The sequence below is a fragment of the Dendronephthya gigantea genome, unplaced genomic scaffold (assembly GCF_004324835.1).
Source record: "Dendronephthya gigantea isolate DGI-Jeju-01 unplaced genomic scaffold, DenGig_1.0 000664F, whole genome shotgun sequence".
Taxonomy (NCBI): Eukaryota; Metazoa; Cnidaria; class Anthozoa; order Malacalcyonacea; family Nephtheidae; genus Dendronephthya; species Dendronephthya gigantea.
In genome coordinates this window covers 1-15,930 of record NW_021163674.1, presented here as the reverse complement: position 1 = coordinate 15,930, position 15,930 = coordinate 1, and the positions used below count along the sequence as shown (strand labels likewise).

Sequence of the window (15,930 nt, the reverse complement as noted above, 5' to 3'; positions counted from 1 at the left end):
GGTTTGTCAAAGGATTATGGTCTGTTTTAGGCAATGGAAGGATTTTATGAAAACGTTCGCAACCCATGCAGAGAACAAGCGTGCTGTTTCTTTCTTTCGTTTGCCAAAGAAAGTATGGTGTCTACTGTATTTTTTCGACGTATTATACCAAAGTCTTTAAACACATACATTTAAGACGGCTTGTCAAGTTTAAAACCTTGTATAGTAATAAGCTTGTTGGCGAATCTGCTGAAAACCTGTCAGATTTGGTGGAAATAGGTAATAATTTCATGTCCAGTGTCCGCGAATATAATCCTTGATTCAAATCTTTTAGTATAAGCAATTACAGGGTTAGGGTGAGGTTTAGAATTAAAAGTTAGGAATAATTTCGTGCATCCTGGACATGAAACAAGTTATGGACATGAAACTTGATCGAAACTACAAGTTCAAACACATCCTGATAACAGACCGTCCAAAAAAATGATACGAGCCTCGGATGTTTTACAAGAAACTCCTGTGTTTCTCACGTTTAGGTCAGAAAAACCGGGAAACGAAGATTTAACTGTTGAAATTGACATTTCTATTGATTTTTGTTTGAGACCGAAATATGTGTGCCAGGATCAGGTGACCAGCTGTGCATTCACCCCCAGGTTCTTGAACAAGAAACACACACGGCCAAGGCAAGTGTAAATGACTTCATTGACCGTTGGTAAATAGGCTTGTAGCTCAATTCTACATACCATGTACCCATTTTCTTACACGGTCGATACACTGAATAATTTACTATCTACTGTATAGGTGCACAGGTTGTATAACCTCCCTCGCGATATTTTGCCCTTAAAATAAGGTAGTAATCCCCACAGTTCATAAAAGTTCTCTTGACTATTTTCAGAGGCATTTGTGCCATACAAAGGTGTTATCATGCAAAGACGTGTCATTAATATAATTTGCTGCAACAAGGTACTACCACTAAGAGATGTTTATATTGGGCTATTCGGCCATTGCCATTGGCGTATACAGTATCGTCAGATATTGTTTGGTATTCACTATATTAAATATACACACTACATTTAGGCTCAACTCAACATATATATGCATGAGCGATATACTTATGCTGATCGGATTCATATATTTACAATTACGTGTAACTGCAGGAAGTTTAATCGGAACTTATTTCATCCTACAGCGATATACCAGTGGAACTTCAAAATGCACATGTCATCAAGAAACATCAGATGTTTGTTTGAATCCTCAAAACAGTACCCGACTCCGCAGTTTAAATTCTTCGTACGAAAACAAGTAGAAATTTTGTAATATATTTTGAAAGGAGAGTCTCTAACCCCTCTTCTTTTCTGGATTACTACTATTTTTAAGCGGTGTACATGCTTAATACCACTACACTATCATTGGCAATTCTAAGGGCGTCCCCTTTTCCACAGGAACACGTGAACTACTTGACAAGCCTGGGTATTGCAATGGGTAAGTTACAGAAAAATAAATCGGAGAAAAATGTCTGGTTTCATATTATCTTTTTATTATAAAATTATTAATATCTTGAAGTTAATTCTTAAAGAAAATTGTACTACGAGGATGGTTGCTTTCGGATTTTGCGGGAAAATTTAGATAGTTCGATCCTGCGATTTCATGAGTCAAATTTCACCAGTGTAATATAGTACAAATCAACATAGAAATTCGTATCGTCAATATCGTCAATTGAAGAAACAATAGGGTGAAATGTCAGTATTTTCAAACAGCTTTTGGAAATCAACAGGCAAAAAAACACGTGCTTTATATGTAACAAGACGCCTACTAGCGTTATATGATCGCGTCGTTCACAGCGGCGTAGCCAGCCCAGCTATGCAAATTTTGTGTCTAAATGTTCTTAATAATAAAAATGAACAATATACCGAACTATAGTCGCATGTTGAAAGCAGGAGAAACACAAAACAGCCCATTTCGAAACTGCTTGAAATCCTTTAGTGCAGGCTTACTCTGCTCGGCGTGTGCAGTTAGTTGTATGTGTAATGAGTGTAAAGATAACACTTGCTAGCATTTTGATCGCTTTATTGATTCTACTTTACTGCTTCGAAGTTCGAAGGTGAAACGAAATATGCCCAAAGTGAATACAACACGTGATATATAAAGCAACTTACCTGTGCGCAGGTTCCCGATTAGGGTGATATGGCCCGCAGCTAGCGACGCTGGGGGTTGACCCGAGAGGAAAATAAAAAACAAAAACCAAGCCGAAACTATAGATCGCTGTCGCTACGCGACGCGATCAATAATATAGTGCCTTTATCTATTTCACTTTCCAATCTGACACTGGGATAGTCCGGATGTTTTGCAAAATAAAAGCAGCCTTCTTTCTTCATGTGCAGGTCCCTCTGTTCTCCAATGTACGTCACTTCCGGTGAAAAAGCCACGAAAAAAAGCCAACTTTGAGGCCAAAATGAACGAATGCGTCATCGAAGAAAGAATGCGTCAACAGCGCGCCATAATTAAGCGCTCGACCGCATCTGAAGCTTTACCTCCAAAGGTCGCAGAGAGTGTAACAAACGAAAACTGCTCACCGAGAAACATTCTGCGAAATGGTGCAACATTGCTAAAGAAGCAAGAGATCTTAGGTCTCGCCTACAGAAACAAACATATTACGCAGGTATATGAATTTACTATGCTATAATTGCAACTATTTCAGCATATATAAATACTGATCCAGATTGGTACTGATGGTTGAATAGCTGATATTGGTTGAGCAGGTAATGATACTGTTTAGCAGATAAGGTTTTTGAACAATCTGGTGGGAGGTTTCAGTGTGCAATTATGGGCAAAATCCATGCAATTATATATGGCATATGTTCACCACTTGGCGTAGCCAAGATTTAACTTCACAGTTGTGAAGTTAAAATACTTTTTAAGGGTCATAAGTAGCTTTCTTGTTTTTCAAAGCTTTTTTACGACAGTTGAAAAATTAGGTCACTATCCAGTGGATAACTTTATCCATGCACCTTTTGAACAACTGGCCCCAAGGCTGTAAACAGGATTTTTGCCAGGGGCGCACTGTGTGTGTTGAGGAACAGGTGCCCCCATATAAGGCTTATGTCATCACTGATATAGTGCAAAATTACATGATTTCTTCCAACAATATATATAATACAGGTGCTCTATAATAGTGCTATTAGTTTTTATAAAGCTTTTGTAGATTTCAATGAATGTAGGTGACAAATGAAGAAATCCTATATTAGATGTCAACCATATTATAGTCCAAAAGGGTTGCTGGGGCAAACAAACGTCATGATCTGCTGCCAGCATTGTTTTATTTTTTTATTTGCGCTGATGCAAACGCCGTTCAGCAGCCTTCAAGAGTTTTACTAAACAGATTATTGCAATGGACATTTCTATAGGCATATCGTCGATGCCATTCTCTAAATTTTAAAATTCACAATGAAACATGTTGATAACCACATATTAACTCTAAGGGCCTAACTCTAAGGGCCTAACTTCACGGGCGCCTGTTCTCGGCGAAATGCGAAATATTTTGCCTGTTTCTTTTGAATTTCGATCGCTTGAATCAATTAATTATGCATCATTGCTCACAATTCAAAAGAAGCAGGAGAAATATTTCGCATTTTGCTTGAAAATTTAGCCCGTGGAATTAAGGCTTAAGACAAAAAATTTATGCATACAATTTCAAAAATTACTTACCCTTTCATGATATTAAGCGAACACAAATACATTTACACTACATTTTTAACATAAATTATTTCCCATTGCTGGAAGCCATCTTGTTCCAGTCGCGTATTCCAGTTCGAGTTGATAAACATAAAACAAATGATTCGCGCGGCTTTTGCTCTACAATGAAGATTACAAGAACATCATTTTCACACAATTGAAAATATGATTGTATATAAATCACAGAGGGTCTATACTGTATAGTACAGTATGTATTTTGTGATATCTATAACACAAAAATATACAGAAAAAAATACAGGTTGTTTTCTTTCATATACACATAATACCCTGGTAAGAAAGCTCCATTTTAATGAGATTTATCGAACTAGGATATGTGCGAATTTGTCATTTGTTTATAATATTCAACAACAATTTCAAAGATTTACTTGCCTTTTAAATTCTGATTTTCCTGTTGGACGGGATAGTGAAGCGAAGAACATTTGATGAGAATATTCGAAGTGTATACAGCAAACAACAGCTGAACATCACGTGTTTTATGTAGAACGAAGTTTGGCTGTGAATAGCCAGTTATAAATCTTCAATCTCTTTACACCTAGGTTGAAAGAAAGCTCCATTTTAATATGATTTATCGGATTAGGATATCATGGCCGTAAAACGCCATATTGCCACTGGGTTTAAATTTACTATATTTGCGAATTTGTCAGTTTATCATATTCTACAACAGTTCCAAGATTTACTTGCTTTTTAATTCCCATTTTCCTTTTTCGACGCGATAGTAAAGCGAAGAAATACGATCATACTGTCATACATTTAATGAGAATATTCGAAGTGTATAGAGCAAACAACAGCTGAAATCATGTGTTTTATGTAGAACGAAGTTTGGCTTTGAATAGCCATTTATAAATCTTCAATCCCGTTTACACCTAGGTTGAAAGAAAGCTCCATTTTAATAAGATTTATCGAACTAGGATATACATGGCGTGCAAATGCCATATTGCCACTGGATTTAGATTTACTATATTTGCGAATTTGTCAGTTTATATTATTCTACAACAATTTCAAAGATTTACTTGCCTTTTAAATTCTGATTTTCCTGTTGGACGGGATAGTGAAGCGAAGAAATACGATCAAGTGTATAAAGCAAACAACAGCTGAACATCACGTGTTTTATGTAGAACGAAGTTTGGCTGTGAATAGCCATTTATAAATCTTCAATCCCCTTTACATCTACGTTGAAAGAAAGCTCCATTTTAATAAGATTTATGGAAACTAGGATATCATGGCCGTAAAACGCCATATTGCCACTGGATTTAAATTTACTATATTTGCAAATTTGTCAGTTTATCTTATTCTACAACAGTTCCAAAGATTTACTTGCCTTTTCAATTCCGATTTTCCTTTTGGACGGGATAGTTGACCCATTGAAGAGAGATGTAAGAGTATTATTTAATTTTGACTTATCCGCCGTTTAAGCTATAAATGGCCTTGATACAACCGGGCCGGGACTATAAGTAAATGTGTGGAGCTGTATTATAATTATAAATCCAGACTGTCTTAGAGCGTTTTGAGATCGTTTAGATTGTTGTACGAGAGTTGTTTCATGAAATTGTTGTAAATTGAAAATAGAAGTAAAACCAGCGTGTGCAGGTAATTTACTGAAGGAAGCTTGCCAAGAATTTAGTGAAAATATTGACAAACTTTAAGCAGTTTTCATTATTGGCTGAATACCAACTGTATATTTACGGTCTACACAAAGGTCTCGGAGATGTCAATTTCAAAACAAAAAGTCAATTTCGTTTAACTATGTACTTACAGCACGGTTTTTACCCTGGGTGACACATTGGACGAGACGAGGCAGCTCGTCGTGAAGAGAAGCGTGGCGTCATAGAATTTCACGTCGTTGGGAACTGGCTGCGAGGACAGCTCTCTCAAAAGAATATTATGTGGTTGATTGGCTTAACAAAAAGTATTTTCATATCAACTAACGCAAATGCCGAAAGAATATATCACGAGATTGGTTTTGATCAGTAAGTGAACCAGTAAATTTTAGCTGCAAACTATTGGCACGGTCAAAATGGATGCGCTGTGCTTTAAATTGCTGTGCATCAAATTGGACGCAGGCACCAATTTTAGCTGTCCCGTGCTAATAAATTGACTACATCATTCTATAAAGAGCTTCTTGCTACTTTAGATGTTTTGGTTGTTGAATGTATGCAAATATCATCGTAGATAAATTGTACTGATAATTTGCTCACTTTAACTTAATCTAATGATCTGCCATCTGAGCCACTTTGTTTAGCAACAAAAGAACGAGACATTTTTACGGCACCCATGTATAAAAACTATCGCACAAGGTAAATTTCATTCAGTCTCGAACAACGGGTTTTCACTTGTGTTAAACATTACAGACATTAAAATAATCTCCGGTTTTCTTAAACACCGTTAAAAAATTGAAATCTGGATTACCATCACGCATTCATAAATGGAAAAAATGTGATTAGCTAGTATTTTTGTCAAATTGGCTTCTAATATCCGCTTGCATTAAAATATGTTTGCTAATTTGCATGCTAGCCCGGACAAATAATTATGATCTTATTAACTCTCCTTTTTTCGGCGTTCTGTGAATATAAATTGTTTTTAAATGCAAGCGTAAATTGAATATACTAACCAAAGCCAAAGCGTAAATTGAATATGTTAACACATTGAGTTTTATTAACACACACTCGATCTTTTTTATTTTAAAATTTCGTCCAGTTTCGGTCACCATTCATATTGGTAGGCATGATATCTCTTGAAGAATGATTCGATTGGATTTTATAACTTATTGTATTAATTATATATAATAAATGTAATATTACACTAACTCCGGTAAACTCGAACCCCGGTAACTCGAACAATTTTCCTTTCCCTTAGGGAGTTCGAGTTAGCGAGGAACTATTGTATTTTAAAAGCGCACTCGAACTTGTTGAGTGGGAGTCATAACATTTCAATGGCGGTATTTCCACTCGAATAAGAGCTTAATTTTCAGTGTTTTTCGTTAAATCTTTGTATCGATTAAGAAATAACTTTCTCTTTAATCGGTGATGACAAAATTTGTATGTCACACTCAATGAGTGTGAGTGTAACACAGCCTACAGGCGAGAGTGTGGATACGGAAGAATTACTGATAATCGTTTGATATTTATCTGTTTTGAGAGCGTAATGTCCGAAATTTTTGTATTCGGTGTTTATAGACAGAAATTTGAGTTTCTGCAGAGATCGTTTATGAAAGTATGGGTTAATGTTTGTCGCAGATAAACTACCCGAGGTAGAAATATTAGCAACATCTAGTCAAGAATTGTGTGACAGGCAGGAGATGATTTTCTGCAGTTGTCAGCATTAAAATTGGATCTTGCCAGTCACGGAAAACCTTTGCACTCTAAAAAAAGATGTGTTTTCAAACACACCAAGGTGTGTTTTCAAACACATAAAGGTGTGTTGTGAAACACACTTTTTTGAAAAAAGAGTCATAGGTGGGTTGATAAACACACCTTACTGGGTCACAGAACACATCTTGGTGTGTACAGAAACACACCGCCCGTGTCAACTGACACACCTTATGTTAACACACCTTTTTCTGGAAGAAAAGGTGTGTTCAGCAAACACACCTTTTTCAGAACACACCATGCAGAGAGCACACCTTGCTTTGACACACCTTGACAGAGACACACCATAGAAGTGAGCACACCATTTTCTAGAGAAAAAGGTGTGTTCAACAAACACACCTTTTCAGAACACACCATGCAGAGAGCACACCTTGCATTGACACAACTTGACAATGACACACCATACAAGTTAACACACCATTTTCTGGAGAAAAATGTGTGTTCAACAAACGTTCGTGAAAAACACAACTTTTCCAGAACACATTATGTAGAATGCTCACCTTTCATGGTCACACCTTGACAAAGACATACCTATCTGCACATATATACCTATAGCATACCACACCATTAGGAAACACACCTTCTTGAGTGAAACAGCTTTACCTTTTTGGTTACCATACAGTGGCAATATTTCATTCACAATTAATCACAAAGTCTTCTACATTTGAACTATCTTTTTCAACTATAAAATTTTCCATTAGATTTAATAATATGCAAAACCCCATGCCAGGGTAAGTTTTGAATTACTACGTACAACAAGCCTTTCATTAGTTTTATGAACTTGGTAGTACATAAAATGTCTGTGGAAAGCAGATGTCTCCAAAACTCGAACAACAAAAAAATTTTCTATCTTCCCAAACAACGATTTCTTCCACCTCACCATAAACTGGATAATCTCTCTCACCAATCTCATCCATTTCCTGCAGTCGCAGAGCACATCCTGGCTTGTAAATTATGCCATGAATCTCCACATGCCTAACATGACTAAAAATTAGATTACAATGCAATAGTTCATTTGATAAACATAAGATAGTATGATTCATCTCATCCCAAATTCAGTTTTTGCCTGATAAATCACAGTGATATTAAGAGATAGTTCAGTTGATAAATAGTAGCTAGATTGAATATTGTAGTAGTTAGTCCTTATTATGTCATATAAATGATATAATTTTTATTCATAATTACATTAAAAAACAACTTGGCAATATTAAACTGATAAATATTACCTGCTTCCTTTACATGGCTGTGCCAGTTGATCAACACTAGCAGCTTGAGCTATCATGCCAAAATATGGATGGCTGTGCAAATCAACATTGTGATCGCCTTAAACAGACATTAGGAAACACATGAAAAAATAGATTTAAATTGGAATAATAGCTGTATATGCATATTTATACATATGTAAAATTACAAATTTTTATAACTATATATGCATTATTTACCTAATCCAACAACATCACCACTATACAGGTAATTAGTCAAGGGCTGCTGGGAGAACTCAGAAGGTTCCAGCACATGTTCCTAAATAAAAAACAATTACACCATGATTAGTATGATAAATACACAATTCTGTAAAAAATGTATAATTGAAATACACAAATCTACACATTTATTCAAAATTAAGCCTAGAGTGATAAAACACAGCTACTTTAGAGGGGTGGAATACAAGTCAATCTAATTGTGCACAATGATTTTAAAAAATATATACCTTTGATGGGAAAATGCAAGTGATTTGGGGACATTTTTAAAGTTCTTGGTAATTGAACTTTTCAGGAAACTGTGTTTAGCCTCAAATCTCATGGTCCAGATATTTCTAGGTGGCCCAAACCTACAACGCAAACATTTAATTATAATCATCAATAATTTAATAGGATGATGTTCTCTAAACTCAAAAATAATTTGGAAGTAACTTTTACATCAATAATTTTTTACCTAACAATTTCATCAGGTATATGTATAAGATAATGCATTTTTGGAATTATGGATGCATTAGGGTAGAGATTTTTGAACATTTTGTGATGATCATTAATCATAACTTTCAAATAGGCAGCATCAGCCTTTGTTATTCCTGGAGAAGTACAAATTTGAGTCTACATTTGGTAGTTTCAAGACAATTAGGCTGCATAAAGCAAGACATATAAATTAGTTAATACTTTCCCAATGACTGCAGTGAAAGAAAGGGTTTTAAAAGTATATGTACCTGATTGTTTAAGCTTAGCTTCAGTGACACCATTGATTGTTTCCCTGTAATTGCAGTTGGCTTATTCTTTTTGTTCATGTATCCATAATCAAAGTTTTCATCCTCCGATTTAACTCTTTGAGTGTGATACATCTGCTTTCATCAATCAGATACTTCAGCATCAACTTTGTTTCATAGGGTACCAAGCCTTCCAAAATATATGCATTATATCTTCAGGATGCAAATGCAAACATCAAAATGTTGCACCTTATCCAACACACTTAATCTGTTTACCCCATAGGTTGTGGAAAGTTGTTCACGGATGTTTAATGCATTATCTTCATCTTCAATACATGCACATATTTGTCTGTGATTATCCAAATCTCTTTCTGAAAAGTCTTCAGATAAAAACTAAAACAGAAAGGCAATCCAAATGCACATTGTGTAAATTGTAAAAATGCCCTTATTGCTCAGCAAAATATCTCCCAAATTACAGTAGGGAAAAAAGCTATTTCTTCAAATTATAGCATATTTACCTTATTGTTGGTCTCCAGTCTTGTTCCCATACAATGCCTACAAATTCGCAATGCTCCTCCAACACCTTCCTTGAAACCACTGACATAGTTGCTACCAAGTGTATCTCCAGTCCACAATAACAGATCACCTCAAACACACGGGCAACACCATTTATGGTAAAACAGTGACCATTAGCCTAAAATATAGGAAGCTATAATGTTGGACAAATTTGCATACTAGAGGAATTTTGTCTTTTTTTTTTCTTATATACATACAATACTGTAATGCATAAAGTAAAAATACCTTCGCCAAACAATTGACATCCTCAATGAATGGCATCAAAAGATTATCGATCCCAAATGACTTGATGTCTTTTGTTTTAGCAATAGCTATAAGTTGTATACTGCGGATGCTTGATCTAAACATTGGCCTTATATTGCCCAGCACAAAGTAAAAGACACCTAAAAACAAATTTTATATGTGATTGGGCAGCTAACATGCTTATGAAATAAGCTGTTCATAGATTCATAGACATAATATAAAGACACACACCAATTTTATGAATCTTTGCTTTTGAACCTAAAGGATTGGCTATTTCTAGATCATCATAATAGCCCAACAGCTGCAGGGCATCACTGTGGAGGGAGAATACTGGATGACTCTTGAAAAAATCCCCATCCATTACATCTCGAAGAACACCATCACATGAAAAATGTGGATTTTCAACTTCCTTTAAAACATCTGGGTTTTGAAGAAGTGCCTAAAATATATGATCAAAAAAATGTTTGAAAAAAATATTTGCAACAAATGGATGCATCCAGTGATTTGAATCTTGAAAAGCCAAAGTAATGGCATTTAGCACCAGAATAGTGACATCAATTTTTGCTAGTCTTTCATATAAAATATATTTTTACCTCCAAAGTCTTTAATAATGGAACTTGATAACCAAAAACTGTGACACGTTTAAGTATTTTTCTCCCTTGTCGAAAATCACTTCTCCACTGTTTTCCCATCTCAACTTCTATTGGTTCCTGCAAATCAGTTAAAAAAATATAAAGCAAGCTGACAAAGCTGGCAGCTGGTTCAGGTTTGGTAGGTTGGTAATTACCACCAAATTGAAATGACGCTTAAAATATGATCTTTGTTGGTATTCTGAATCAACTCCGTCGAAGACACTCTCTGCTGAAAATAACTTTTCCACATCTTGGTCAAATTGCAATTCTTGACCAGGATTACTGTTTATCTTTTCGACAAGCGATTTTTTGACTATGTCCAAATACTCAGTTAGTAGATTTTTCGCTGAATCTTTGACCAAGTCCACGGCACTCTGGGTGAGCATACCTCTTGTTTTGGAACATAAAAGGAATTTGGCAGCATGGCGTTGCATTAGACTTCGTGCTTCTCCCTCGTCAAACATCTCCTGAAAATGGTTCTCATTTTCCCCATCATTTAAGTCTTCTTCCACTGTTAAAGCCTCATGCTGTCTGTAATAATGTTTTTGGAGACTGTTTATCTTTGTAAACGACCGTGGACAGCTGTTACAAAATATCTTGAAATTCGGCTCGTTTGAGTGTATTTAACCAAGTGATAAAAAAAAGCTTACTTTGTCCGCTGCAACATACAAAATTACAGTAATCGCAGCGAAATTCAGTTGATCGGCCATTTGTATATACTAAAAACACATTATTTCGCCTTGTGCCTTACTGCCTTTTAATACTTAGTTTATTTCCCAGTATGTTTTCAATCGATATTGCCGAAAAATTGGAGCATTTGCAAAAGGCCTGGGAGCCATTCTATTCTCTCACGGTAATGTTACCACTGGGAATACCATATATGTATTTAAAGTAACACGTGACCGTAAGTCTGCCAATAGGAATTCCCTATGGTGTGATGCGGGAAATTTAGACCTGCTTGTAAAAATTTGACTGATATCTTGCCCGTTCGACGTTCCAAGAAGATTACTCACAACATTTACTCCGTTTTTTAAATATAATTTCATCACAAGTATGGCTGTGTGTTTAGTAGCAATGTTCACTGAAGACCTTATTGCTCACTTGTTATCAAAAGGCATCTCAAGAGAAATTTGCGATCAACTGAAAGGTATGCCTCATGTGGTTGAACCATTGCCAAAATGCTAAAGCGTTTAAGTTTTTATGTGTGCGTTAAGCTTTCTTTTTATTATACAGTTTAATGAATACGATCTACTAACAGTTTATGATTATAATGTTTCAGAAAATGCTATTGATGGGGGTACATTGAACTTTTTGATGCAAGACATCGACGAATTCAAAGCGGTCTTACCTAAATCTGGCTATCGAATTCAACTAAAACAAAAATTGGCCTTTACTTTATCTGCGACAACAGAAAACGTAAGTTTACTTTGTTTAAACAGGATATAAATATAAACTTTGATTTAACAAGAATATTAATTTGTCGTTAATTCCTTTAGTTTGCCTAACAGGCTTTTATATAACAGTACTAATTGAAAATTATAAGCCGAGAGAAGGCACTGTCACATTGGGCAATTGAAATAATCAATTGTATTCCCATCACTAATAATGACTACTTCTCAATATTTTACATGAAAGTATTTACTATTTGTCAATAATAGGAAAAAATGCCTCAGCAAATTGTGATGCCACATGATGATGAACCACACACATCAGAGCTAGAACCACCAATGCCAACTGAACCACCTTTGCCAGTGGAACCACCTTTGCCAGTGGAACCACCTTTGCCAACCATGGCATGTGAAAGCAGTGTTGAAAGTGTGAAAGCAGGTGTTCAAATGAAGAAACCACTCAAGAGTCCCAAACCTATTACTAATAGTTCAGATGCCACAGCCCTACCAAACACTCTCCCATTTCCTGAGAGTTTCTCTGTGCGAGTGCAGATGGCAATAAAAATGGCTCTGTTGCCCCTGAGCGAACACAGCTGATTGCAGATGTAGGGACCTTTTATTATGGTTTGTCCAGCCACCCAAAGCAAGGTGACTACAAGAGGATTGCCATTTTAGTGTGCGAGAAATTCCCTGAGTTGAGAGATTCAATCAAGCAAGCTATTGGGTAAGTGTCACAAGAGGGAATATTCTGTATATGTACTTAAAATATACTTGTCATGGCAATGATCCTAATCCCAAATATCATATTTTGTCTACATATATAGGTATCAATCCAGAAACAATTGTCGCAATTCTTCAGAAACCTTCGGCGGCGGACAGTTAACAAAGCGATGCATGGACAACCCCATGGCATGCAAATGAAAGTGCATCAAAGAAAATAAAACTGACTGCAGAGGATGATGAGCAAGCTCAAAAAAGAAATATGGAGCTTTTGAAAAAAGCAAAACCTGGTGCAATGGCTCCTAAACATTTGCAAAACTCTTTGTCGACACATTTAATGAGCGGAGGAAATTTATCGAAAATCAAGCTACATCTTCTACAGAGGTCTTGGAGGAATGTCCATATCTTGGTCATCCAAATGTTGTAAGTATCTTCACATGATGTCTTGTGCAGTCATATACACATGTAGTTTTTAGGGTATAATATTAAAACAATGGGTAACCCTATTGAAGCAATGGCAACTTGTTTCAAACACCTGCAAAATGTCTTTGATTATCTTAATTAGGTAAGAAAAGAAGTTAGCAGAATCATTGGGCAGAAAAATTGGGAAAAAGAGGCTGAAAAGAAGTTGGAGACTGCATTGAAAGCTGTCATACAAATTAAGGATAAGGAATGTGAAATGAGAAGTGAACAGGTTGTGGAGGCTGTGGAGTAAATTGAGAGAAAGACAAAAAGGAACAAAGGAACAACAACAAGTGTTCTAAAATTCAAAGATGTATGTATTTGTCAATTGCACCTTGCACACTCTGGTAGATAGCTGTGGCAAATCAATGATCTTAATCTTTAGGTTTACTCCTCAATGCTGGAATTGTAATTAACTGTTTTAATTTTATTTTACAGCCTGCATCCACCATGAGACCAGAAACCTTGTTCAAAGACAAGAATGTCGAGTTTCGCTTGGTTGTGATTGGGTCTCCTGAGGAGGTCAACCAAGTTTTTGTGGCAGGTGAAGACCAGTCATTTATTGAGAGTGAAGGTATACTCCAAGGTTTGATCGACCTGCTTTGTTGTTACTATGCATATCACGTCTCCTACCCTGAAAGTATGGAAGGATGCTTGCTTTTCCTACAAGACATTCTTTTGCCAACAAATGATGGCAACTACAGAGGAACAAAATTTTCCTCATTTATGGCAAAGGTGCACCAAGGAATTAAGGACAATTCTGATTAGAACAATTTATACATGCCTGGACATTCATGCTTATATTATATGCATGCCATATATTTAAGGCAAATTATTATTAAGGCAAATTTTCCATATGACTTTTAAATATTTGTTGTGAATATATGTAAGTGTTTTCTTGTATGATAATGTTTTCTATTTTTAATACATATTTCACTGTTTATGGACAAACTGTTCTGACTATTCATTCTATTTAGATAATTGCCCTAGGCAATTTGATCTTGTGTGTTGGGTAGCACACCTTAGTGTGTTCCAAAACACACCTTGCACCACCTAGCAGTATGTGTCTTGGAACACACCAAAGTTGTGTAGGAAAACACACCAAAGTTGTGTAGGAAAACACACAACAGTGTGTTTCAAAACACACCTTAGTGTGTACTAAAGCACACCTTTTGCAAAACACACCTTATAGTGTGTCAAATTCTGGACAAGCAAGAAACACACCTTAAGGTGTGTTTTGGGACACACCTGCGTGTGTAAGAAAACACACCTTAACCTGTGTTATATTCTGGACAAAAAAGGTGTGTTATTTGAACACACCTTTTTTTTGAGTGTGAATACGTACAATCCAGAAAGTCAGTTTATACAAGACCTTCGAAGAAAGGTGAGTGTACTGTCTGACGCTTTTGAAATACTATCTTTATTTGTGTTTAGAATCTTAACAATCACGACTGCCGTAGAACATTCTAAATCTACTGAATTAATTGAAACGTATAGATTGTGATGTAACCCAACCACTGTCAGTTGTTAGACCATATATAGAATGCATATCTCTTGCTGTTCTGATCCACCTAAAATAGCGTGATATAACTATGACGCCTGTCTATGGAGTTATATTTCATTCAAACCCGTTCACAATTTGTAAGTTACGACCTTTTCCAAAACAGTAAATTGATTGCGGCTGGAAAACCTTTCATCAACATTTCTCATCAACACATAACAAACCCTAAATTCACTTCATAAAATTCTGAATGATTTTGTCAGGATTTAAATTTTAAACGTTTTCCTTTTTTTTCAGAAGTCCCTGGTATGAAGGGAGTAGTATCGTCATCTAAAGGATTACACACCAAACTACGTCAAGCTGCTCAACGGAAAAATGGAGTAACAAAAGAACGCAAACAGTTGATTAAAATGGGAAATAAGCTGAGAGCTGAATTGTTGAAATATAAAGGTATTTGAAGGGATATTTTGGAATATCTATTAAGATGGCATTAATATATATACGTTAGTCGAAATAAATTACTGTAAGAATGAATTGAATACATTTTTCCTATAATCATGATGCGTAGCTTCTGTTGTTCGCAAAAGACTAACTGCATGTGCAAAGAGATTCCGCGATGATTACGTCACTACCGCATGTAGGGTAGTGACACGTGACCGGGCTCCAGAACACCGCGGAATAAGGTCTGGGCAAACGCCGGTCGGTTATAAGCATATGGCGAAAAACTTCAATTGGAACTGTTGAAAGAAAACATGCAAGTTAATTGATAAGATATAAGTTAAACTTGTACTTGAAAATGTACCGAAAACGGGTGGACTAAACATTCGTTTAATGCGTCCTTTGATTGAAATATGAAATAAAATTGTTTTGCAGAGCGTCTTTAAACCATTTTTGATAAATTGTTAAGAACAAAAGTTTAAACCTATATAATAGAAGTTGAGAAAAACTACAATTATTGAGAACACGAAAATTTCTTGTTTCTCCGCAGCGTGGCGGCTTTGGTATAATGAGAGATGCTGAAATAAGTAATCTCGTGGTAAAATCGATTAGTGTACCGCTGCCACCGTTTTGATTTTAGAATGTTATTCTATCGTTATATATTAGGAGGGAAAAAATC

At 35.8% G+C, this 15,930-nt stretch overlaps 3 protein-coding genes and 1 long non-coding RNA gene across 4 annotated transcripts; 3 read left to right on the top strand and 1 right to left on the bottom strand.

Annotated features, from left to right (window-relative positions):
* Positions 1–1,428: 1,428 nt before the first annotated feature.
* Positions 1,429–5,979, top strand: LOC114544146. Its single transcript, XM_028562862.1, has 3 exons — positions 1,429–1,458; positions 2,358–2,635; positions 5,485–5,979. Exons 1-3 carry the CDS (start codon positions 1,455–1,457, stop codon positions 5,503–5,505), a joined length of 303 nt encoding a protein of 100 aa, XP_028418663.1. The 5' UTR covers positions 1,429–1,454; the 3' UTR covers positions 5,506–5,979.
* Positions 5,980–7,783: 1,804 nt separating this feature from the next.
* On the bottom strand, positions 7,784–11,357 carry LOC114544149. Its single transcript, XM_028562863.1, has 10 exons — positions 10,898–11,357; positions 10,704–10,820; positions 10,342–10,549; positions 10,093–10,250; positions 9,842–9,985; positions 9,541–9,684; positions 9,295–9,426; positions 8,537–8,615; positions 8,321–8,417; positions 7,784–8,078 (listed from the first exon to the last, which is right to left on the bottom strand). The coding sequence occupies exons 1-10, from the start codon at positions 11,204–11,206 to the stop codon at positions 7,868–7,870; spliced, it is 1,599 nt and encodes a 532-aa protein (XP_028418664.1). The 5' UTR covers positions 11,207–11,357; the 3' UTR covers positions 7,784–7,867.
* A 274-nt stretch (positions 11,358–11,631) lies between these two features.
* On the top strand, positions 11,632–12,830 carry LOC114544145 (cyclin-dependent kinase 12-like). The gene is made up of 3 exons (XM_028562861.1): positions 11,632–11,889; positions 12,022–12,158; positions 12,401–12,830. The coding sequence occupies exons 1-3, from the start codon at positions 11,796–11,798 to the stop codon at positions 12,725–12,727; spliced, it is 558 nt and encodes a 185-aa protein (XP_028418662.1). The 5' UTR covers positions 11,632–11,795; the 3' UTR covers positions 12,728–12,830.
* Positions 12,831–13,170: 340 nt separating this feature from the next.
* On the top strand, positions 13,171–14,616 carry LOC114544147. Its single transcript, XR_003690308.1, has 3 exons — positions 13,171–13,273; positions 13,416–13,625; positions 13,751–14,616. It is a non-coding gene; the product is annotated as an uncharacterized LOC114544147 (long non-coding RNA).
* The last annotated feature ends 1,314 nt before the right edge of the window (positions 14,617–15,930 follow it).